The 25,629-nt window shown below is 48.5% G+C and overlaps 1 protein-coding gene across 2 annotated transcripts; it reads right to left on the bottom strand.

Annotated features, from left to right (window-relative positions):
• Window positions 1-1,116: 1,116 nt before the first annotated feature.
• Window positions 1,117-24,183, bottom strand: RNF122 (ring finger protein 122). Of its 2 annotated transcripts, none has more exons than XM_044437627.1 (6): window positions 23,815-24,183; window positions 12,610-12,766; window positions 5,772-5,817; window positions 4,127-4,168; window positions 2,446-2,528; window positions 1,117-1,723 (listed from the first exon to the last, which is right to left on the bottom strand). In XM_044437627.1, the coding sequence occupies exons 1-6, from the start codon at window positions 23,837-23,839 to the stop codon at window positions 1,609-1,611; spliced, it is 468 nt and encodes a 155-aa protein (XP_044293562.1). In that variant the 5' UTR covers window positions 23,840-24,183; the 3' UTR covers window positions 1,117-1,608. The 2 variants fall into 2 exon arrangements, with proteins under 2 accessions (XP_044293562.1, XP_044293563.1); XM_044437628.1 differs by having other exon boundaries at window positions 2,446-2,525.
• Between the last annotated feature and the right edge of the window lie 1,446 nt (window positions 24,184-25,629).

Below are 25,629 nucleotides of genomic sequence, written 5' to 3'. Positions count from 1 at the left end.
TATAGAAGCAGCGGCACATGTGTGCCTCGCTAGGTCGAGTACACCTGGTGTCGTGGGTTGTTGGAGGGGGTGCAGAAGACTTGAACAACCCAGATGGTTCAGGATTATCCAAAGGTTGTTTACTAACACAACATGGCCAGCACGACATGACAGCACCCCACAGCTAAATTAAGCTATGGAAGGCTGTCTTGTTTGGAAAACTAGATCACAGTTTCTCTTTTCACATGGGACCCCTCTTTGTTGTCTTCCTCTGGATTGAATTTTAGATTGCAAGCTCCTTGAGGCAGGGGACTGTCCTGTTACAGTAGTTTGTTACTCAGGCTGGCAGCAGCTTTCAAGGATTTTGGGAAGGGGCTTGAGTCCAGGATCTTCCATATGCAAAGCAGGTGCTCTATCGCATTCCTTGCTCTAAAGAGACAGAGGGGCGTGTACCGTACTGTGTGTCTGCATCTCAGCATGTAGAAGGAGTTTGGCAAAGACTCCCTCGCCCTGTAATCTTACCCTACATCCCTTCATTCCCAATTGCTGAATGCAATGGTTCATTTTAGAACATGATGGTTCATTTTAGAACGCGATGGCTCATTTTAGAAAGGCAGAATAGAAATTGTAAAACAAATCAAAACCCCTTTCAGAGAACGTAAATGCACTTTTTCTTTACAAGGTCAGAATAGGTAGGAAAAGTTCAAGGCTACTTGAGAAGACATCCCACCCATCTTCCACCTCTGAGAGAAGGGTCCCAACTATCCCTCAATGTCTCCTCTTTCACTACTTAGCTGCCAGCAAGAAAGCCAAGGTGTCGCCCCTTTGTTCCCCACCCCGAAACCCCACAATTCTAAAGCAGCTACATAAAAAGTGAACTCCTTGGTGCTCAGCTGACCCAAGGGTATTAAATGGGGTGGGTCTTCTGCAACACTCCCCCCCCCCAAAAAAAAGGCTTTCCACTCAAGTCTTATGTAAACACTGACTGTCAGTTTTGCAGAGAAGAATCAAGGCAGAACCTGGCAAGAGGCCGATACTGGTGGCACCCAAGCAAAAGCTCTTGCTTTGCATTGGAACATTGACCTCTGCAGAGGTGATGTCCTGAAGGCCCAAATGGAGAATAGGTGAAGCTTCCTATAGAAAAGAAAGGGTTTATTAGATCTGATGAAACAGAAGTAGGAAAAGGCCGAGCAAAGATCACTCTCTGCTGGTTCTAACCAGGGATTCCTAGATGAAGGGAAGACTTTGATCTCACTACTGGCATCACGGTGGCAGTCCAGCTGCAGAATCCTGGTGCAAGGGACTTGCATCGTCCATGCAGATGGTCTTGAGAAAGTCCAGACCTTCTGATCCAAGGCCTTCATGGGAGCCTGTATGGCATCCTATGCCCGTCTGATTAATCTTCCCCTGGAAACGGCTCCCAGGCTGGAGATGGACTGCAGGACCAGCTTGCTTTCCATCTTGGCACTAGGTTTACGGTCCCCCTTCAGGGAGGATCAAGACGGACCTGGTGAGGAAGCGTCTCTGCCTCAGACACAGGTGGATGGGCAGAACCTCAGGGCCATAGTCCGTGGAGACTGCTTTCTGTGGGAAGTCATGGGGAAGCGGCTACGGGTGGGAGGATGGACATCACACCAGCTCATCCAGGAGCATCCCGATGTTCTGGTGAGGCTCGGTGGGGCCTGCGATGGGCTTATTGCACATGGGGCATACGCACCGGACCTCCAGCCACTTCACAAGGCACCTGCAGCCAAAAAGTTAAAAGCGGAGGAGTTGAGAGAGAAAGACGCTCCCTCTGTCCCTGCACTCTCCTAGGATCTAGTTTGTGCCCTGCCCCTTGGTAGATTTTGGCCCTTCTTCAAAACATTGCCTCCCTCTGTGCTTCCATGGTTCAGATTAAACGGTCCCCACCTCGCCCAACCAAACAAAAAATGGGACCAGATGCAGTTTTGATATAGGATCTTGTTCTTCTTCTTGACTTTTGTTTCTCACAAATTCTGATGAGAGACAAAGCGGGCATAGTCTACAAGCCCTACTGAAATGTGTCAGACCCTCCGCTTCCCTTCCCATTCCCCTTTCCCTGTGTGTCATGGCTTCTTAGACGAAACGCATAAAGGGCAGGAATGGTCTTCTTTTTCTGATCAGGCGTAAGCTGCACTGAGCTCCTGTTTGAGCCGGTGAGTGGGGTAAAATCCTTTAAAGGAATAAATGAACGGCAGCTTAATACGCCCTGACATAATATCCGGTCCGCTTCAGGCCTAGGAGTTCCTTCTCTCCCCTGCCTCCGGGTTGCTGCCCTGTGGCCCCAGCGATCACCAAACCCAAGGGTCAGGCTTTCTATTTTGTCAACAAAGGTGCCCATCTCTTCTACCCAAATGCAGGCATGGAGGGTGTTGACGGACTGGGCTGTTTGCCAAGCCCAGCAGCACAAAGCAGCTATCTGGGCGGTCTTTGGCAGCTACTCACTTTCGGTGGAAGGCATGTTGGCATGGCAACACTCCCAGCTCATCTTTCACTTTAAAGTCTTCGAGGCAGACAGCACAAGTCTGCTGTGGGGAAAGAGGAGGAGGAGGTGGAGAAGGGGGAGAGAACAGTCAAGCATTACGAAGCAGTGTTGCACACGGCCGCCGTTTGCAGAAGGCACTTCATACGAAGGGGCAAGTTTTGTGTGGGTCGACAGGTTCAGTGGGAAGCAAGGAGCGGGGCATTGGCAGGGATGGCGAGAGCCAGCGTGGGGTGGGGTGCAGAGAGCAGGACTGGGGACCTGGGAGACGCATGTTCTAGTCCCCGCTCAGCCATGAAGCTCACATCCTCTCAGCCCAACCTACCTCACAGGGTTGTTGCTATCAGGAGAAAATGGAGCTATCTAGAGCACCTTGGGTGCTTGACAAGATGAAAAAATGCAGTGTGATAATAATAATAATGGTGCCGAGGGCACGGTCTAGTTCTGCTTCTGGTAAGTCTTTCGCCTGCCCTGCACTTGCTCAATGGGCATGAGTGGGGGCATGTCATGAGGGGAGCTGGCTGGAGCCGGGGGTCAGACTAGATGGCCCAGGAGGCCCCTTCTGACTCACTCTGTATCTTTCTTTGTTTCTAATTGCTATGCCAATGGGACTGGATCTGGAATCCATACTCAGAAGACAAAAGTCCCTTCTTGCAGATGTTTCCTCACCCACATTTTGGGAGTTCCCCCCTCTCCCCCAGCCCACTCCATTCAGCAGTGTCTCTGATTCTCATGTAGCATTTTCAGGGAGTGGGAGGGATTGCCATAGGAAGGGGGGGGGGCAATATTTAGGAAGGGATCCTGCCGAAATATGGATCCCTTCCCTGCTGGGTTCTTTGCTTTGTCAAAGTTTTCCTTGATTCTGGCTTACTGAGCCATAAACTGCATCTCACTGATGTAGTCTCTGACTTGGTCAGCTGGAGACAGCACCCTCCTGGGGTCTTATTCACTTACCCCAGATTTCAGCTAAGAAATGAGGCTACCATGATATAAGATGTATTCGCAAAGGCGAGCTAGTATTCCAAAAATGTGGCTTGTGTGGATCTGTGAAGAATTCAGTTGGGCTGGAGCCTCTGTCAGAAGCTGCCTTATCCCAGGTCAAGTAATTTGTTGATCTAGCTCAATATTGCCTTCTCTGATTGGCAGCAGCTTCTTTAGGGTCTCGGGCAAAGGACCTCCCATCACCTTCTGCATGGCCCTTTCAACTGGAAATTCCAGGGATTGACTTGGGACTTTCTGCATGAAAACATGCACCCCACCACTGCGTGGCACTCTTTATTTGGCTTGAAGTTGTTCTCGCATTCTGTCTGCCATGGATTCAGCTTCTGTTTAGCAGAGCCTTTCCCCAACAAAGTGCCCTCCAGAGGATTTGGGACTACAGTTCTCATCAGCCCCAGCCAGCATGGCTGATGTTCAGACCAGTGGGACCTGCAATTCCAAACAGCCGGTGGGCACCCCATGGGAGAAGCCTGATTTTTCTAAATTCACTGAATAAGAGTATATGTGCATCAAATTACAAATGCAGTTTTAGCAAGTGAAGATGGATTGTCCTATTTCCCTGCTGCTGTTCCCCAGAACAAACCCACGGAAGGCTTATTTATAAACATTTCTCATAATCACATGGCTTTTTCTTGTTTAACTCACCCCATGTAAGTTTAGCTTTCTGGCATCACCTTTCAAAACCACCTGGGGGAACAAAGGAAAGAAAAAAGGCAGATTAGGATCAGGACATGGGTACTGACTAACTTGGACATGCATTTTAATCCCAAAGAATATCACACAGGCAGAGAGTGGCAGCTGCTGAACCCTGAAAGCTTGGTTTAGACAGACACTGCATCACACATATGCCATCTGAATCCCTGGATGGCATGCGCTGGCCCAGACAATTTGGATTTTGGTAATTCTCCTTCCCTGCTGCATTAGTGAAGTATCTCTTCTCTTGAACCCTTTTGTCATTCCGCAGTAGCACGTCTCTTTGATGCCTGCCTCATTTGCAAGTTCTGCTCTTTAAGCACCTTCCTGCAATACTGCAATAACCCACTTACCTTGTTCGGGCACACCCTAATCCACAACAGGGCTGTGGCTCTGTGACAGAACACAAGCTGCACATGCAGAGGGCTCTGGGTTAAAGCCCTGGTGTCTAGAGGTAGGCCTAGATATATTCCTGCCTGAAAACATGGAGAGCCACCACCAGTCCGTGCCAATAATGGTGGACTGGATGGACCCAGGGACTGACTCTGTGTGAAGCAGTGTTCCCCATATTTCTATCAAGTGATGGAAATCGAAGAATGGATGGAGTATCTCAGTCTTGTACAAATATCCACTGTCACCAGTGCTTGTTTCAGTTTAGAAATCAAGCCTGCATATTCAGCTCGTGAACCATTACGGCATAACTCATCTCTCTCAAAGATTAGGGACTCGGAGAAGCGGCAGTACGTTCTATTTCCCCAGCAGTGCAAACTGTTTTCTGGTCCCTTCAAGTCTAAAAGCCAAAAGGAATGAGTGAAGACCAGTCTTCTGATTAGGTTACTCCCTACATGGTTTCCTGGGGTAAGTCACACTTTCAGGATTGCCATTTCAATTAGCAAAGCTGGATGGGTCCCGTAGTGAAAAGATTCTAGCTTTGCCAGAATGGGTCATGCACTTTCAGCCATGTGCCACAGTGCTGAGCCCAAGCTTCTGGCCACAAATTTGATGGTTACATGGATAAGCCACAGTAAGCCTTGGGCTTGCACGATCTCTTTGCAAGTGTCTGCTTCCGGTTATACTAAGCCATGGATCCCCATTTCTTCTGAATGAAGCACGGTGATTTAGTGCCAGCTATGTTCATTTTCAGCCAACTCTGAATCATGGATTATGAAACTTAAATGAATAATGGTCTGCTTCAAAAATAACTATAGTTCTTGTAAAGGACAGTCCTGGTTCAGATGAAGCAGAAAGTTGCAGGTGAGTAAAAGCAGGACTAAAACCTTCGGGAGTCCTTCCCTCTGCCTCCTTCGGAAGAGGAGATGGAAGCATGCAAGCTGAGACTAAAGCCTGGCCTCCCCAATCCTCAAATATGTGGGGCTACAACTCCCATCATCCCTGACCATGCTCCCTGGGTCAATAACAATTGTTGTCAAACATCTGGAAGGCATCAAATTGGGAAAAACTGGTCTAAAGGCAGAGTCAAACTTGGGGAAAACTGATTGAAAGCTCAGCTTTTGTTTGCAAACTGAACTGTTCCCTTAAATCATTCTTCAGAAAACAAAAAGAAACATACTTAAAAGCCAGCCCTTTGTTCCATTACCTCTTTATAGCCAAACCTTTCACTCTGTGCCTGATGCCGAAGTTTGCTGCAGAGGGAAGGGGAACATTGTTAAAGCCAGCAGAAGAAACCGCAACATCCATCTTAACAAACACACTCCAACAGGGGCCATTTCAGTCTTTAAGATAAATGTGAAAGAACAGCCTAATGCTGTGAACTTTGAATAATGGCTTATTGCCCCAAACAAATGGACTGGACCCCATACAGGCATTCAGTAAAAATTAAAAACAAAAACACAGGTTAGTCACAGAGAGAGAAACTGCTGTTTTTAAGGTCCGTGGGATCTGGTACTTTAAGCAGTTTGCATTTTCTGAACTTGTCCCTAGGATTGTCAGGCTGAAAGAAACACAGTTCTCATTTAAGCCATATGCTACAAGAATTGGGGTTCATTGCAGAATGAGCAGCAGCTGCCACCGGGCATGCAGTTCTACCCCATGGATATTAGTGGTGACCCTTGTTCCCCTTCTGCAACTTTTGGTTAAGGCTGGGGGACAAACACCCATTCACTACAGTGGAAGACAAACCAGCTGGCCCTGAGCTGGGTAGGCAGAAAACTGACTGTGAATAATAGTTCTGTTTTGCACAGACACAGATTTCTTTGTGCCTGAGCAGCAAGAAGGGCTAGACCAAGAGGCAGGAAAAAACAGTTGCCACATCGACTGCCAAGGTGCTTCTGAAAGGCAGCAGTGACTCTATTGCTAAGCCGGGATGCGTCCCTTTGCAAGTACATCCCTGCAGGGGAAGGCAAGCTGATAAAAGGTCTCTCTAGCCTCAGTTTGGTTGCTTGTGGGGGAAGTAGCCCTTCCTGGCAGGGAATCCCTTTTGTGGCTCAGTCAATCGGCAGCATCAAGTCAGAGCTGACCGACGAGATCAAGATTTCAAAGCCAAAAATCCCCAAAGGATTGATTTTGATCTTGGAGGACCAAAGGGTTAATAACTGCACAGAGAAGGCAGCAGCCCCTCCAATCCACATCCAATCCGCATCCGTCACTGTCACTTTCCTCTGCCCTCTGTCTTGCGTGTCCTTGGCTGAATGGGCAGGTTCCATAGCTCCCTGGCAGAGAGGTATGAGAAATGTGTTTCAGCAAGTGTTCGTTTGGGTTTTGCTCGGTTTGTTTTATTCCATATCAAACTGGAAATTAGAGATAATCAGCAATGGAAACCTGGACATTTCCCAGTTTGCAACCAGATTTGCAAACCAGAAAAATGTGTTCCCAGTTTACAACCTGTTTGATGATGCGCATGTGTGTCATGGCAGACAGCATCTTATAACTGGCATTCTTCCTAGGCACAAGAATGATGCCGTTTGTCACATGTGATTTTTATAATGACTTGTATAATAAGCACTTATATGAACTGTTATATGCACATTCGATGCTTGGGGACCCTGGGACATCTTTTTAGTTGATTAAGGGAGTAATCTTGTGTGCTTACTTAAAACTTCTGAAACTGGAAAATCATGGAGGGCTGGAGAAATGCAGAGGCTACGATTTATTTTATTTTATTTTATTTAAAACATTTTTATGCCGCCCCCATTGCAACGAAGCCTCGGGGTGGCTCCCAACAGAAACAAAATACATAAATACATAAATAATAACAATAAAAAAATTATTTAAAAACCCCCGGTGCATCTCTGCTAAAAATTTAAAATCCTACAAATGACCAATAAATTAACACTTAAAATAAATTTTAAATAAAAAGGTCTTAGCCTGGTGCCAAAAAACAAATAACAACGGCGCCAGGCGGACCTCTCTGGGGAGCGCATTCCATAGGTGGGGCACCACCGCAGAGAAAACCCTCCTCTGAGTACTCACCCTCCTAATATCCTTCACGGAGGGCTCCCGGAGAAGGGCACCTGTTGCTGATCTCAAGGGGCGGGAGGGCATATATGGACACAAGCGTTCCTTTAGATACCCAGGAACGCTTGCCCTTGACAATGCTTAGATGGAAATCTACATTTATTACTCTTGCTTGCAAGGAGAAGGGGATGCGGCATCACTGGAACTCCTTACATCCCAGCAGAGCTGCATTTCTCCCTGCATGTTGCATTTGCAACTTTAAAGCTGCAGCCGAAGTGGAAAAAGCTGCACCAGCTGCTATGGTGGAACAGGTCGCTCCAGATCGAGAGCCCTTCTTCTGTGGTTTCCTGTGGTCATCTGGACAGCACCTGATCACATAGAATTGTGCCTCAAAGTTATATTAAAGATAAATGAAGGTTACAGCCATGGCATAAACGTACATGCCTCACCAGGATGGTGCAGAAAACCTGACCTTTTGCATACTGATCAGTCTGGGCTTGAACTATGACAGCAGGACGCTTGAGGAATTCAGTCTTGGTGAATTCTGATGTGAACTGACCTATCTACATCCTTGGGACAAACATGCAGAGCAGAACATCAGTATTCTTTGAAATCTGAAATGTAGTTTTCAGGTCAAAATGCATATTTTCAATAAAATATGTTGGAAAGTGCATACATTCAGCTCACATATTTAGAAATGTGTCATTTTTTGAGGAAAGATGTTCCTCAAAAAGATGCTTTTTAAGAAAACATACTTTTGTACAGCTGTTCAATAGAACAGAACAGTGAAAACAGAATAGAACAGAACAGCCTGTGGTCCATCCCTCCCTATATTAGGAGACATATGTCTTTCTCTGGCAGATATTTAACCAGCAGAAACACATTTTTTCTTTTGCTACATAGCTGGAACAGCTACTGAAGAGTAAATGAAGGCTACATTTCATCTGGGGATGGACAGAGGGGGTGCTCCAAGCACACTCCTGTTTTCATTGGGGAAATGGTACAGAGCAGAGATCCACACCACAAACTTGTGGGAAACACTGGACTTGCGCTGGTCATGTAAGCAGCCTGCAAGCTGGGCAGACTATACAGAACCCAGCTGCAGGACAGGAGAGATAACAGAAATAGGTGCTTCCCCACCTCTTGTTGAGCGGCGTATGCAAGGAACTTAGTCCTGGGAGACAACAAGACAGGATGTGGTAACAGCATGCATCTGTTTGTTCCAGCAAAGCTGCGTGGGATCTGAGTTATGTGGCTCTTTTCCGCAGCCTAGCCACTGCCACGGAATCCCAGGTCATGCAGTGCTGCCCCCGAGCAGGGGAAAAGCAAGGTCCCCTCCCACAATTCTGTGTATTTTGGGCCAATTTGGTTCTGCATAAACCATGGAAACAAGCATAGAAGTGCACCTGCAGATTTCATCCAGATGTATCCTGCTCTAACATGAAGACATGAAGCCCATCTTGCCTAGTATTGTCTATTCGGCATAGGATATAGGAAACTGCTTCATACTGAATCAGATCATTATTGTCAACACTGTCTGACAACAACTCTCCAGGGTTTCAGGCAGTTTCCCCAGCAGCTGGAGGTGACCAAAGATGGAACCTAGGACCTGCTCTACCACAGAATGCTAATCCCTCCTGCCTAACCGGGAGCAGCACACAAGCAGGGAGCTCACATCAGAAGAACCCAAGGCCGCTTTGAATTTCGGTTCAGGGCTGAAGGTTGCCTATCAATAGTCTGGTCTCACAGGTCTCACAAGAGATCTTCCCTTATTATCTCCCTTCTGTTTGCTTTAAATGAAGATGCTAAAGGCTCTTCTGCAGGCAAAACACTTTGGAAAGTCTTCTTGGGAGAAATACATGAGGGCAGTTCAAATGTCCCATATTGTAACACTGAGTTACATTTACTGAGTTGTATTTCTGTATGATGCCTTTAGCTGTTGGGGAGGGATGCTATAGCAGGGTTGAGCAGAAGGCAGATTTCCAGACATTTTGGCTGTTAACTCTCAGAAGCCCCAGCAAGCATTGCTGATGGTTAGGAATTCTGCAAGCTGATGTCTAAAACATCTGGATATCTTTCTACCTGCTCCTATGCTACAGCAAAGTGCCTTGAGGGTAGCAGGTGTGCCCAAAATGCCCACATCAGTTTGTAGCTGGTATACTAGGATCTCAGGAGTTTGCTTCAGATACAAAAACAGTCTTACTTGGTGTCAGACCATGATATTGCAGCTGCCTACAGATCATACATTTTTCACTAACAGCAAAGGAAATGAAAGGAAATGTTGGTTTGTTGGAAGAATGTAGGGTACAGGGTCCACACTGTTATATCTACATTCTTCTTTTTAAAGTTATTTCCCAGTTCCTTTGTGTTTCTGAGGTTTGTTGTACAAGGCAAAGGCAAAAGGAAAATCACGTGCTGAGAATGATGATGATAGCCACTTGACTTTTTCTAGCACTCATCCGGCAGCAGATGAGTATGAAGTTTAAAAATAAGTTTTCCAGAAATAGGCACTGGCACCAGGACATGGCTCTTCTTTCGCCAGAAACAATGGATCTGCTCAGGCCACCTGAGCAAGGCCTTCCCCCCCACTTCCTGACATTTCCTGCTGTGTGAGAGCAGCGCTGACTGCGATGGCTTGGCTTCTTTCTCAGCGGACTGGGCCACAACTAAGGGGTACATAAGGCTGAAGCCATGGACCTCTGCAGCTTTGGAAAATGCTTACTCCTCTCAGGAAGGACCAAAACCCTGGGGACCTTTTGGTTTACAGAAGCAAAGGATGGCTCAGGTCATGACAGAGTGTGCAGAGAGAGAGAAAGAGAGAGAGGGAGAGAGAAAAGAAAGGTGGGGAGAACAGAACAGAAAACTTCCTCCTTGCCTTGTAGGGTGCCTGCAGAGGTATGGCCAAAAAAGAAGAAATGAGCTGGCAAAAAGAGAGGCCCTCATCTGCAAATGTATATGTACAGTTGCAAATGTAAATGCATTTCTACTTTCTATAGAAATATAGTACATCTCACCATAAAGCAGAAGACTGACCAGGTGACAAATGTAACCCCTTTTGGTTTGCTGTCCAGGTGTTAACTTTGAATGAGCAGGTTTAAGGGCCCCTTTCCTTTCTTAGGGTTCATGAAACCAGACTTGGCCTTGACAGCTTTTCAAACAAAAGGTTTCCCACCCTTTGGCCCTCCAGATGTTTTGGACTCTAACTCCCAGGACCCTGATTATTGGTCATGCTGCCTGGGGCTGATGGGAATTGAAGTCCAAAGCATAGGGAGAGCATCAGGGCAGGGAAGGCTCAAACAGATGGTACCTTCAGGGAGAGGACTTCTCTCCTGAAATATGCACACATGGTCACCTTTGTGTCTCATGACACTACGAGGGCGGGGAGTGGGAGTGTCACCCAATGCAGTTGATGGAGAATCAGTTCAAGCCACACAACACAAAAACAGTGCATGATTCACAGGTGGAATCCAAAGAGTCTAGTGGTGATAGTCTCTTCCCTCCTTGATGTTCAAAGCAACTTAGACCCATTTCACTGAAAAGGCACCACAAGGCAGTAGGATGCAGTCCCATTGGTTTGATCCAGCGGCACTCTGTATATGCTTTTAAAGAGAAAAGAGAGCCAGATCTGCCTGATTTTTTCCCGGACATCGTCAACCACTTGCTTCACTTGTGGCTCTCAATGCAATAAAAGGTTCATGCCTTCCATGTTCCACAGCTGCTGCCTTGTTCACAACCCCATCTGTGGGTGTTGGGGCTAAACAACCAGCTGGAGAGATGGCGGCGGAAGCAGACTAACTGGAGGCCAGGATCCAGTGTCTGCCACTCCCGTTTCTGGACTGAATTGCCCTGAAGGTGATGACTCTGGAAGCTGCTCTGAATCCCATTCGAAATTCCCTATTTGCTCCTACAGAAAAGTCCTATTGTCCACAAAGCTAAAGCTACGAGCTCAGGGCCCTTGCAGGACAGAGCTACATTCATTCTCTCTCTAATCCATGAGCACACCCAATGTGGTGCTGGGCAACATCTCCTCCTGCAGATGCATTGCATTCCTGCTCTCACTGTTTACAAGACTTTTGTGACAGACGTGGAGGCAACAGTCAACACCAACTGGGGCAAACAGGCTGAATCTAGAGCTGGCTCAGCACGGTTGGGGTTGCTCTTCGGGCCGCAAATGTCCCAGCCCTGCTTTGAGCCTTCCAGGGTTCAGTCCCAGGCCTGAGTGTGAAGCGCCAGAGGGGTGCAGAGGCTCCCCTCTCTCAGCCTCATCGCCTCTAGCGAAAAAGATTGGGCTGCAACTGAAGGGTCTCTGTGCACAGAGCTTGGAGAGCCACTGCTCCTCAGAGTAGATCTGCTTCCACCCAGCAGGACGGTTGAAGGACATTGTGCATGATCTCCAGCTAGTTCCATGGCTGGGAATGATGGGCCTTGTAGTACAACTGCAACAGAAAGTGCCCACTTGGGCAAAGCCTTGATGTAAACATATTGGATCAGACAGAAAAAGAGTCTGGCCTGGCTCTTGTTATTCTTTTGTGAAGGATCCGTTAGGAACTTCCAGGCATCTCCAGGAGACTTCAGCGTGCGTGCTTGAAATGGCTCCTATAATATAGCAGCGCTCAACCTCTTCCAGCCTGAGAGCCACATTCCATTTGGGAAAAGCTCTTGGGGGCTGCATTCCAGTGGTGGGCAGGGCCAAAAGTAGCAGCGTGCTTTTGCTGAAAGCTCTTCCTACTGGTAAGGAAACCTTATGCAAGGCATTTCAGCCCTTCAGAATGAGGGAAAACCAAACACAAAAGCTGGGGAATCACCAAACTTCTGGTGGGTAGGTGAAAGGGGCGGGGCTACCGCACACCCCTGGAGGGTTCGCTGGCCCGCGGGCCCACGCTTCCCCACTCCTGCCAGCGTCGTTTGTTCGAGCCTGATCTGAAGCATCCACCCCCTTCCTTCCTGCAATCCCAGCTTATCCTGAAAACAGTGAAGGGGCCACAAGCACAGGTAGAATCTCCCTTGGGATGGTCACTCACCTAATGAAGTAGCAGCAGAAGATGAGACTCAGCACAAAGACAAAGATGCCAGTGCCAAAAATCACCATGTAGATATTTAGTGGCAAGTCCTGGAAGGTGATGGGTGGCATCGTGCACGATTTGTTGGTGTAAATCAGTCCCAGACCACAGAAGCATCCTGGAAGGAGGGGGCAGGGTTGCAGAAAGAGACGGGTCAAGCCACCAGAGTGCAGACAGGTCGGAAAAAGAGCAACCTGACCTCTTCCCCCTTGAATCCCAGTCTTCTCCAATCTGGTGTCTGAGGACTGAATTTCATTTTAGAGAAACTCTCCTGGATGTTTTCCTGTGAGAGGCAGGGGTCAAGACAAAAGGGCGAGCCAAAAGCCAAAAGGATCAGCATATTTTAGCTCAAAGCTCTTACTGCCAGGCACGAAGCCTTCAGAGAGACTTTTCAGTCTTTCAGAACAGGAGCAGGGAAATGCACATGCAACAGCTAAGGAGCCACCAAATGCTTGGCGGAGTGGGTGGGTGGGTGGGTGGGTGCGTGAGAAGGGGAAGCCACAACGCACCGTGAAGTTACCAAGCAATCCACAATTGGGGGGGAAAGGAACACAGCCACCTGGCAGCCCCAGCCTGGCTAGATTAAGCCCAGAACCAGCTTCTGAACCCCTGACTTAGACGAAGGCATAGATGTGGAGAGCTGGGGAACAGCTTCCGTCTCAGTGCCTTATTTCCACTGAATGTTTGAAAAAGGCCAAAGAGTTTTGAGGCAAAGGCAATCCTAGGGACACACTGAGGACAAAGAACCATAAACTTCCACCTTTTTCTGGCTGCAAACATAAGCCAATCGACTATTTAAAGAAATGAGCACACAAAGAGAAGTTATGTTAGAGATCCAGAACAGCTGGGCCTGGTTACAGGAAGGTCTCTTGGACGGCTGTCCACTCCAGACTTCCCCAAGCCCCAGAGCAGTATCCAAGGCTAATGCAGAAATCATAAACAATGCATGAGGCAGGAGGTGAAAGAGTGAGGTAAACAGCTCAGTTCCGAGGCAGAGATAAATTTCCCTTCATATCAGTTTTTGACTGAGTGCTGGTCATGTAGCACCAGCAACTAACTAACTCTCTCTCTCTCTCTCTCTCTCTCTCTCTCTCTCTCTCTCTCTCTCTCTCTCTCTCTCTCTCTCTCTCTCTCTCTCTGTCTCTCTCTCTCTGTCTCTGTGTGTGTGTGTGTTTGAGAGAGGGGTGGGGAGAGAGAGAGAGAGAGATTGATTGATTTGTGGAAGAATTTGCAATCTCATATGAAAAATTCTGTATCTATAGCCCTTGTCCCTTGATAAACAAAAGGACCACATCTCTGGGGTGTAGCACCCATTTCAGATAGACAAGGCCCTATCCCTGTAGGGTGGCTACGTGTTCTGTTTCATAGAGCACAGTCCTCTGTCTGAAGGTGTCAACTCCTTCACGCACTGGCTGGTCCAAGCCTGGTTTAAAGATACTGGGGCATGTGAAGGGAGAGCTGCAGGGACCTTGAAATGGCCCACCAGAGATTACTACCTGGCAGCAGACAGAGCAGGTACAGGCACCTGGCCCCAATTGTCCCCACTATGGTGAGATGGACTGTGGTTCTATTTATAGTATAGTAATTATTTATCTATGCCTATAAATTAGCCTGTTAATTTTATGCATCTCTGTCTCTCTCTGTCTCTCTCTCTGTCTCTCTCTGGTGCTGTGCTTCCTCTCTTTTTGATCTTGCATAATTCCTGACCCCAAATCATTGGCATCTCCTGTTGAAAGCTTCCCAGAAAGGGAAGGTGTGGTGGGGAAGACCCCAAGACCTCGAGGAACTGCTGCCAGCCAGAATAGCCTGTGGGAGACTAGATGGACAAATACGGGGACTGAGCATGAGACAGGCTCTTATGGTATAAACTCCACCATGGTCAGCATCTCTGGGGACCAACTCTGCAATGACCATGGAGATGGAAAATGGGCAAACCACGCTCCAAAAGGAACAGCAGAGGGTCAGGACCTGATTGATTGTTTGTGGGATGAACAGATGGCTCAGCAAGCAAGTGGATAAGCTCTGAGTAGCTTCCCAGGCCTGCTGGTTTGTGGAGCAAGTTCAGAGCAAGCAAGATCCCTTGGGACGATCGCCCAGACTGACATTGGGAAGCGGAGAGTCAACGGGTGGGGAGTTTTCATTTCTTGGATGGGGGACTGAAGTCCCTTTAATAAACCCTGAGCAGTGGCACCACCTGGGATCGGGGCACGACTTGCAGCAGCTGTTCCCTGTTATTCTGGAAAGTAGCCCAAGGGGACAGAGAAGCAAGCAGCTGGTGCAGACATGCTCATGACACTGGCGGTTGCTGTTGCCAGTCCTTACAAAGTTTGGGAGATCTGAGGCCAGGCCAGGAGTCCCAAACAAAAATCCCTATCTGGGTATTACAAAGAGGGCTTCCGGTCCTCACATCCCCAGCAACAGAAGTGGTCTCTGTAGTGCCAGCCAGAATGGGGGAAATCTGCAGTGGGAGAGTTCCATGCTGTTATTCCAGGTTGCCCAGTACCATTGGACAGCACGTCCGTACTGAATGCCTTCTCAGCACAGGTACTCCTGCCTTCTTAGGATCCAACTGCATCACTACCCACAAAGATACAGGAGCCCCTGCCTCTTTTCCTGGCCCTGGGTCATGAGCATTACAGTGAATCAGCTCCTTGGTCCACTAAACTCATGGCAGTAACTGGTGGTCAGAAGGAAGGGGGCAAGGCTGTGGCCATCGGGTGCCCTCCAGAAGGTTAGACTGAGAGGCCAGCCACGCCTTTTGCTTTGCCTCTTGCCAAAGCGACAATGCACTGGTCAGCTCAAGTTAGGAACGCCTCATACCAGGCTGAGCGCATTATCTATCTAGCCCAGTGTTGCCCACTCGTGCCGGAAGCTGCTGTCCAGAGTCTCTGGCAAAGGCCTCTTTCATCATCTGCTACACAGCCTTTTTCACTCACAATGCCTGGAGACTGAACCTTACGACTTTTGCATGCAAAGCATGGTCTCTCTCCAGTGCAGTTTCCACGTGTGAATTAATGAGTAGTGCACACTTCCTTGCCAGCCCTTTTCTCTATTCCTGACTATTTAATCCTCATTGAGTGCTGGGAATCCAGGCAAAGTTCCTCTCAAATTATCACAGGCTCATGTTTTTCCTGTTGTCCTCCATTGCAACCCCCTACCCCCAGTGTGCGTTTACAGTGATTTTTGTAAAGTCTTTGTAAACTGCAGCACAATCGTCTCTTTCGCAAGCCAGCTGCACAAGTGTTTCACCCAGAGCAGTGGAATGGGCACAGCAGAGGGAATGTTAGTCCCTGTGTTACCTGCCTTTCTTTCTCCAGGCCTTTTATCTACTCTGTTCTAGCTTCCCTGGAAATGAAGGGAAGCCTTGTCAGTTTCACAGGGCACTGTAGTTCCTCCTTTTCCCCCTAGCAGAACAGGAAAAAGGCTTACACACAACTGACAAAGGGACTACAATGTTTCTTTCAAACATCCCCAGTGGAAACAGCAGCAACTTACTGCTGGATCTCTGGAACCAAACACTTCTGGTTCAGTGTGGATGCTCTTCCGGGAAAGCTCACTAAATATCAGTTGCAAATGGTTACAGCGAACACACCCACCTTCCTGGCCAATGCCTCTGATTATCATTCTGTAGCAGATCTTCAGGCCTATGAGCCCCAGCTGGTCCTCTGGGATTTGTTGAGGAGAGCCCACCCCTTCACTGGTTCCCCAGCTTTCATGTGCTTCTTCCTCCCCACTTTTTTAGAGGTTGAAATGCCTCTCTTGAGCTTCAGTTACTGTCAGTGAGAGGTTTAAGCTATTCTGGCTCCACCCCTTAGTTTTGGGTCCTGTTCCCACTAGAACTTGGACCTTGAGAGCATCTCTGAAACAGTTCAGCCCTTCGAAGGAGGTTCAATGGTAGGTAGAAAATACTAATACGGAATTTATTCTCTAAGAATGGGTTCTTACATGGTCTAGGCAGCACCATGAACCAGACAAAAGAGAGGTCTCATTGGGCTGGGAACATTTGCTGATATAGGAAAAGCCATGCTAATTGGGAGGGAGGGGACTGAAGAACTGGGGAGGTGAAACAGAATAAAATATCCTGGAAAGAGCCCTCCATACTGCAGCGTTTCGTTGCAGGTTGCGCTTATTTTGATACTACATCAATCTCATGGTTGGTTCAGATATGAGTTCATATCTTGAGGACCGTAACCAAAGACCACAGAGAGAGCTTTCATGCACATTCCTTGAAACACAGTTTTCAAGTTTGTTCTAAATTCAGTGGGGCTTTTTCAGTCCCTCACTGGATTCACACAGCGCTCTAAGCTACCTTCACCCTTGTGACTTAGCATATTGTGTGAAGCACCCCAAGTAACCATGGCTTTTGGGAAGCAGTCTGTGGATTACTGTGTTATCTGAACCTGGGTAATCCACGAAGCCATGGTCAAGCCAAGATATCATAGAGTCTCTTGGCAAGAGGGGCAAAGATGGGTTGTTGCCTCCTGCACAGCCTCCTCCTTAAACTCAGCATTGCTTCTCCAAGGGGAAGCAACCAAATGGCCCTTCCCACCCACTGATTCAGTGATGCGTATGTTTATGCATGAGCCACTTTTTAGAACGATCTTCCCCGTGATCTGTTCCTTTGAAAGTAGATGCATAATCTCATGAGGAAAATATATCCCTGCTTGGGAAAGACATATTAGGTGGATAAAATCTAGGGAAGATGAAACTTGTAAGGAACTAGATAATCCTGGATGTAAGAGACAATTACAGATAATGTGACTAGCTCGCTCCGCTTGTATCAATTTAGCTGATAGAAAGCCCAAGACTCATTTTGGTAAAGAGAACCATCTTGGGAAATGGGTGGAACAGAAATTTAGTAAAATAAGTAATAAAGAAATACAATTTTTATATGAAGTTAGAACCCCGCCCCCCGCATCCTTGTTGGATGCAGTGTACAGAAGAAATAGAACAACCCTTGGTAAAGCCAACTATTTGGGATTAATCCACTTGATCATCCTATGAAGGCTCTTCAGTGCAGAGGAATCTACTGGTGCTCTCGCTGCGTTACATGGGCCAACAGTTGGTATTTACAGCCAGTAAGGAGCTCTGTGATTCCCAAAGGTTCATTGTAGCCAGACTGTATAGTGCAAGCCAGTGATGCTAGTTTGGGCCCAGTGGAGAACAAGTTCACCGGGAGTGCAAGAACTACCCTCTTCAGCTTGACTTCCCAAGCACCATCACCCTTTGGAAATAGAAAATTTTTAAAGCCTAAGAGATCTTAGGCTCCAAATTACTTTTGCCCAAGAACAAATCTCCGAAGAACAAGCTCTGAATTACTTTTGCCCAAAAGCTGGGGGGTTTGATTCTGTCCCGACAAAAGAAGACGGCAGTGAAACAGGCTGCCCATTTTGAGGCAACTACAGAAAAAAGTTAGCAGCATGATGCAGTGCAGTGACCTAGATATTGTTTGCATTTAAAAAAAGCAAAACTCAACGAGGAGCAGCAGTGAAAGCAAAGAGAAGAGAAAAGTGAACTGTGGAAGCAGCCTGCCATTTGCCAAGCCTCTTATAATGATCGGCATCCAAGAGAAGCACATGTACGGCGTATTTCTTGACTCTGCCACACGGCCGCCTGCCAGAGAAGTGCTGCTTACACCTGTCTCCCCAAACATGACCGCCTCCAGAGGTGTGGGACTACAACTCCCATCATTTCCAGTTACTAGGTTTGGTGCCACTTTTAGCACAGAGAAAAGCAAGAGGGTTTCAAGGGTAGGGAGAAGAAAGAGGGAAAAACAGCACCTGGCCCACAAGGTGCTATTCTGGTTGGCACCCTGTCAAGAGTGAGGGGTTAGCAGGCACGGGGAAGTGTCAGGATCTGCAGCAGTACAAAATATATTTGTGTGTGTGTGTGTGTGTGTGGGGGGGGGAGATCCCTCATATGCATGACTGGGGGGAGGCAGTGGGCATGTGGCTCAGCACCAGTCGGGTAAAGACTGAAAACGCTCATCAAGCCTGGAACATGGACTGGCCTTTTGGGGAAAGAACACAGTAAACGAGGAGGAAGAGGAGGAGAAGGGGGGGAGGGGGAGGAGGAGGAGGAGGAACAGAACGGTTGGAAGCCTGAACAGAGTCATTCCATGCTTCAACATTTTGTTACAGGCGTTCCAGAAAAGTTTTTAATGTACAGAAGCTGGTTTTGTTTTGTTTAACCGCATTTAAGTTGCCAACTTGGGAAACAGTCCCCTGTCATTTTGCTTTAGCAGAGGCTTGACTTGCAGGAATGACCAGGTGATGCTGACTAATTGCTGCCGACCAAAGGCCTGTTGGAGGCATAACAAACAGGCCAGGCTGTTCTCCCCGACCCTTGCCCCCTACACAACTGCAGCTGGTCATCCCAGCCAACGCTCTTCAGCCTTTCCCTGAACACAGTGGTTCTCAGCTCCCAGCTGCTATCGGCTTCTTCAGGAAAGATGGAAGCCCCCCACCCCTGCCCCTGTATTGGATACTGCAGCCCGCTAGCCGATCTGTCACTGCAGGTGAAGGTCAGGGCACCAGGACACTGCCAGTGGAGCATCATCTGCCTCTTTAGACAACTCTGCATTGGCCCAAAGTGCAAGACGGTTTTTGCATTGCAGAGTCCCGAGTCTCCTGCTTTGTGAAGGGAATGCTCTGTGGAATGAGTGGGATTGAAGCAAATTGCTCTCCTGGACCACATTCAGAATCTGCATTGAACCAGGAGAGCATCAATCAAGATCTGGATGATGAGGCAGATGCAATTTTCTATTGTTAGACATCCCCACGACAGCGTGAAACTCTCTTGCTTCATGCTATTCAGAAAAATAGAGCAATTTCTATATTTTTGACTCATTTGCAGAAGCAAAACCATCCTGTACATGTTTAGGAAAATATATCTTGCTCAAACTCATAACTCATCCATGGGTTTCTTCCAATCCCTGGTATGGCTATACCAGACATTACTGGGGGCAGGGGGGGTACAGAGGGGTCCAAGAAAGCGGTGCAGCAGGAGAGGTGTTGTTCAGAGTTCCACACAGCCAGGCCCTTTCCAAGGGTGTACCTGCCTGCACAGCGTTTCTACCCCTACCAACACTCACTCATTGTTCTGCAATCACTTGTTGGCAAGTTTTGTATTTTGTCACTAAACTTTGTACTTCTGCCGAACCTAGGATCTCCTCAAGCCTGCCTGATACCAACTTCTTGTACATGGGTGGTAGGGTTTTGGCTGCTGCATGAGGATTGGTACTTCAGCTGTGTAGATTTCCCCTGCTTTGAGGATGGCCATATCCCAGAAAAAAAGCATTGTCTTTCTCTTAGGAAAATAGGGAGGTTACCTTCTACCAGGCTCAGCCTCATGGTCTCTACAACATCCTCCCCTTCCAGATGTTTTGGACTATACTTCCCAGAATTCTTGGGAGTTGTAGTCCCAAAGATCTGGAGGGGACCATGATGGAATCCGGCTGATGATCAGTGACTGGGAAGAGCCCTGCCAGGTCTGAGGTGGAGAAGGAAGGTGGAAGGCGCCTGCTACCAAATTCTTTTGGACTGGAGATTCCATCCTGACAACTTTCTGCCTATGACTCCTCTCTGTTTTTAGTGCCTCATGCCTTAAAAGCCCAAAGCTTTTACTTTCTTTAAGATTTAAAGACCTGAGGCTCTGGTTCTTAATTATTAATGATAATGCCTTCTCTATCACAAGTGCTTCATTCAGGGCTCACATTCTAAGGGCCAAATCAGACACAACAGGAGCGATCTGTGAGAGAATCGCCAAGCCTTCCCTTCTTTCATTCCCATAAAACAGTCACAGGGAGCTGTGCTTTTAATCAGACTGAAGAAATTATATTGCAAAACTGGCATGGTATGCTGGGGCAGTGGGGCAGAATGGATTAAACATTTCCTTTCTCTCTCCCCACCAATCTAATTTAAGAATTGGAGCATTTCTGCCTCAATTCCTTTAAAGCTGTGTTGTATTGCTGCTGGACTTGCTAGCCCATAAAAAAGATAAAGGCGGGAGAAAAAATGCAGGTAGCCCGGAGGTTCTTGGAAGAAAGACTCAGCACAAAGGTTGATTATGGATTGCCTACATCACATCTCTTTTGGTCCACAACCTGGCAACTGCACCTTGGCAATCTTGAGTGTAAATCCCAGCAGTGAGAAAACTGGTTCATCTTACTTGGTGAAGGTCTCTGTGCAGGCTCACAGGTGTCCACCACTAATCTGCAGTGTTTGAAAGCTGAGTCTGGCTTTGAATTGCTCAAGCTTACGACAGCTCTGTGAAGTAGATCACTAGCATCCCTGCTTTGCAGCAGGAAATGAGATATCGAGAATAGCAACTTGCCTACCGGTCCTCCTGCAAGTCAGCAACAGAGCTGGAACTTGAACCCGGGCCCAGATTTCAGTCCATCAGGAGCAGATCCCCTCCCAATGTACAAGGCATGCTTTTCTATCAACCATTTACACTCAGGTGCCTAGGCACTGATTCACAAAGGCACCTGCCAGCTCACCAACGGCACGACAATATTTTGCTCTGATGAAAGCACAAGACAAGGCAAAGTTGCTAGATGCCTTTTGTGCCTGGAGAAGCATGGCTTCTGGACCACAGGAGCGCCCCCAATGCTGCACTAAGCCTTAGAGAGACTTGCTGCTTTCCAAGGGCCTCCCAGTAGCCCTGCTCAGCTTGGCCAATGGTCAGGAATGCTGGGAGTTGCAGTTCAAAAACAGCTGGTGTGCACCTGTTTGGAGAAGGCAGTCAGATTCCACCTTGGCGCCTGTTCCCGGGCAAATGCACACGAGAGTTGTTAGTCCAATTCAGATGATGCTTATCCAGCTGGACCAATAAGAACCCTCAGTGAAGTACGCTTGGTTATTGAACCAGCAAGCCATCTACAGATAAAAAGGAATCAACTTCTGTTCCTTACCAATGGCAGTGCCAAGATTATATACAGATTCCCAAGGAGGGGATTAAGGGGAAAAATCTGCTTTCAGTTGTTACTTTATTGCAGCAGGCCCAGAGAGTGAAAAGACAGGAAAGCTGTAGCTTAGTGATGCTATGCATTCAGTAGGCCCCAGATCTGCGTTCTGGAATCTCCAGGTGGGGCAGGAAAAACTCGTGCCTGAAACTCTGGAGAGCCACTACCATATCCTTATGTTCCTCTGTCCTTTCTTCTTCTTCTTACAGCTCTGTTCCAATTCCAGACAAAAAGTGGGGGGGACTAGCTAGCAAAGTATGTGAGGTTAATGGAGTCACTGACTTTGATGCCACAATGCCTGTGTGTACTCAAAATAAACCTTGTCTCTCTTCTCTCTTCTTGCTTCCTTTCCCTTCCATTGTCTTTGAAGCACATTTCGCAGAGGTTGCTGGTTAAATTTCATGAAGCTACAGAGGGAGATTTGTGGTGGGGTAGGCAAGAGGGAAGGAAGAACAAAAGCAGCTTGAAATAATTAATCTAGGCTCATCCCAAGCAGGGCTCTGCTCCTTTTAATTAACCATTAGCCATTTACAAAAGCAGTCACCATCTGCTAGACCTTCTGAACAAAACCTTCCTCACAAAAAGCAGCAGCAAAATAGGATTTTAAGATGCTCCTCCCCTCTCCAGATGGAGAATTTCACATTTCTTGCCCCCTACTGCCTGTGGGTGAGCCATTCATTCTCAACTCTTCCCTCCTCCAGTGTGTGTTTGGGGCTGGAGGGGGGAATCCCAAAGGAAATACAAAGCTTATGGTGGGGGGAGTTTTAGTGGAACAGAAACCATGCCAGTGATGCAGCCATCCTTTGGACAAGAACTTCTACCCTTGGAATGAGAAGGCAAAGGCCCAGGATGAGTTCAAAAGCTATTTAGCAAGAGATAGACTTGACATTCACAAGAAATGTCTCTGTAGAAATATATCCTCACCAGTTACTGCTTCATTTGTCATTTGGAGATTGCACTTTTGATCTGTTTTATTGTTCTGTATTCTGCTGATGATTTAATAGGTGCAAGTTGGTTTGGGCATAGATCTTTGTGGAAAAGTGGGGTGGACAGCCCAAGAAGAGCCCTGTGGGTTTGAACCAAGGGTCCTCCAAGTCCAGCATCTGTGGCTACCCACAGGAAATCCCCATGCAGGAGGTGAGTGCAGCAGCCTCTTCCGACTTGTGTTTTCTGGTACCTTTATTAATTATTATTATTCATGTCAAGAGGATCAAAAAAGAATACTGATGGTGGGAATTTGCGTTTACAGCTGCCAGTGAGGCACAGAGGATTAGCTTATTTATTAGATTCGTTTAAAAGCTGCCTGTTAGCATCATGTCATTGTGGGCCGGGACTTGGGAGACCGGGTTCTGGTGCCCGCACAGCTGCGAAGCTCACAGGGTCACTCTGACCCCGTCAGTCTCTCTTAACCTAACCTGCTTTACAGGATTGTTGCAAGGATAAAAATGGAGTGGAGGATTATGTAAGTTTCCTTGGATTCCTTGCAAAAGGAAAAAAGCCAGGTTGAAAATGGCAAACAGTAATTCTGTACCTATTTCTCTCCACTGAACTCCCTGGGACTTTCTCCTGGGTGGGCATGTGTGGAACTTTACTGTTAAAAGACGGAGCTATGCTTTTAAGGCAATATGAGGGAAAGGAACAATTTAGCCTGATGAGCCCATTAGGATCCTTCCAATCCCCCCCCCCCCCCAAAAAAACAAGAGAAGTTACAGTGAGACAACATCTTTAAGAGGGCCGGCGAAACGCCAGGAAGCCGCTAAGCGAGCGTTCCAGTGCGACAGAGCCGCGCACATCTTAAGGCTTGGACGGCTCGGCGGCGACCCCGGACGGGATGCGCGGGACACGCACTGGGCATCTCGGGGGCGGGCGGGCCGGCGGGGGGGGGGGTCTGCAAGTGGGAACAAAGAGCCCGGGCCCAGCTGGGCAAGGCTTCCCTCGCGCGGAAGACTCCTCTCCCCTCCCAAATCTCTCCCAGCGGGCTTCTCTGATCCTGTCCAAACGATCCGGGGACTCTGCTCACGGAGGCCGCTCGCTCGCTCGCTCCCGCTGCCCTGCTCCGCCCCGGCTCGGCTCGGCTCGGACAAGGCACTCGGCCCGCGTGCGGAGGATGGAGGGTGTTGTTGTTGTTGTGGGGGCGGGGGTGGCGCACGGGGCTCCGCCACGCACGACCCCGTCCCGGCCCCGCTAAGCGGCGCGCTTACCGTTACACCACTGGAACGGGTGCATCAGCGTTCCCGGCGCGGCCGCCCGCGAAAGGGAAGACAAAGCGGCACGAAGCAGGGCAGCGCGGCGGGCGGAACGGAAGAGGGTCTCAGCCGCCGCTCTCCGGCTGCGCCGCGCGCTCCGACCGCCCTTCGGCCGGCGTTCAGCGCTTCGCCAAGAGCAGAAATAAAGGCACCGTCATAACGATCAAGGGCGGCAATCGCAATAAGAACAAGCTTTCCTTCTCGGAGCGGCGCGGGAGAAGAAGGGGAAGGAGCGGGAGCGCGGAGAGAACTCTGCCCGCAGCCGAGTCCGACGCGCGCCGTGAGCGCAACCCGCGGCTGCCCGCCAGCGCCCGGCCCGGGAACGGACTGTGTCCGGGCGACACATTCTGCGCGGCTTTAGAAACTGATCCTGACTTCTCCAGCCCCGCCCCTTCGAAATCAACCAGCCAATCAGCGCCCCCAGCGAGCGGGACCTATTAGCATATTTGCTTTTGATGTGAACAAGAGCCGCGTCCCGATAGGCTGGCCTGGGAACGTGGCTCTAGTCTGTCGCGCTTCGGAACAAAAAAGCGAAGGCGGCGGCGGCGGCGGGGCGGGGGCGCAGGACGGCCTTCTTGCCCTTGGGGACCTCTGCAGAGCGGTCGGGAGTTGAAAGGGCAGCAGGGCTGGGATCGGTTCCGAGGAGACCCAAGGGTCTGGGCCACAGGACTTGGGAAGAGGAACGTACCAGTCTCTCTCTCTCTCTCTCTCTCTCTCTCTCTCTCTCTCTCTCTCTCTCTCTCTCTCTCTCTCTCTCTCTCTATCGGATCGTGTTTCTTAAGGACACTGTTTATACTAAGGGTTGTATGGATGGGAGAGGGCATCTAATTGCAGAAAGAAAGACAGAAAGACAGAAAGAAAGAAAGAGCGAGATTTCCAGGTAGACAGATTCCACTTGGGTGGGGGCAGGCCGGCCGAGGCGAAGCACATCTGGGGAAAGAGCCGCTAATCCAGTGGAAGCAGCTGCTCCAGAAAGCAATGGGGCAAGTGCCCAGGCAGCGGGGCAGATGGCCTCCCAGAGCTCTGGAGCTCCAAAGGAAAGATTCAGGGCTTCAGCCTTAGCAGGCAGACCGCTGACATCACCTCTGAATGGGGCAAGGTTAGTGGCAGCCATGGCAGGGGAGGGCTGTGGGATTAATTTGCGTAGAAAATGGGGCAGGACTTTGGGACAGCAGATCAAGCAGGAGGGCTCCCAGATTATCTGAGTGGGATGCTGGAACTGGTGTCCTGTACCAGCAGGGGATTGGGCCCAAGGACCTTCTTGGCCCCTTCCGACCTGTTATTCTATGATTCCGAGAAAATACACACAGCCATCTGCATTGTCTTTATGTGATCATAGAAAACAGTGTTTATGAGCAGTTAGCATTTGAAATAGGAGTTTAATAAGAATTAATGTGTGTTTGTGTGTGACCCAGATATAATACCTTTATTAACCAGTTCGTAAATAGATCTACTATCATGCATGATCTAACATCACTCATTTTCTTTCTTTCACTTTCAGGTGAGTGCGCCGTCTGAAAGGAAGCATGGAGATTGTGGGGATCCACCCTGTGGACCTTAGACAGTGTCTTAGCTAACTAGGGATTTTCCTACTCTGAGACCTACCTTCTTGGAACTTCACTCAGATTCCACATACCTGAGTTTTGGTCCTTTTGCCCCTATTTGCACCACTGCACATTTACAAAGAACTACCTTCATGATTTTGATGCTGATTCTCCCGGTTTGGAGAGGTTTTACAGCTTCTTGCACTTGCTTTTTGTTTTAACCATG

Source organism: Varanus komodoensis, unplaced genomic scaffold (assembly GCF_004798865.1).
Source record: "Varanus komodoensis strain SLA01 unplaced genomic scaffold, ASM479886v1 scaffold30, whole genome shotgun sequence".
In the NCBI taxonomy this organism is placed as follows: domain Eukaryota; kingdom Metazoa; phylum Chordata; class Lepidosauria; order Squamata; family Varanidae; genus Varanus; species Varanus komodoensis.
Note: the sequence above shows the minus strand (reverse complement) of the source record. Positions and strands in the feature narration are given on the sequence as shown.

What these genes read in the sequence shown, in the direction of transcription:
- RNF122 (XM_044437627.1), bottom strand. Translation starts at nt 23,839, where the DNA reads ATGCACCCGTTCCAGTGGTGTAACG. An exon ending in GAAAGCTAAACTTACATGGG is followed by an intron (nt 2,529 to 4,126) that starts GTGAGTTAAACA and finishes CTTTCCCCACAG; the next exon opens with CAGACTTGTGCTGTCTGCCT. An exon ending in CAACATGCCTTCCACCGAAA is followed by an intron (nt 1,724 to 2,445) that starts GTGAGTAGCTGC and finishes TTTTGGCTGCAG; the next exon opens with GTGCCTTGTGAAGTGGCTGG.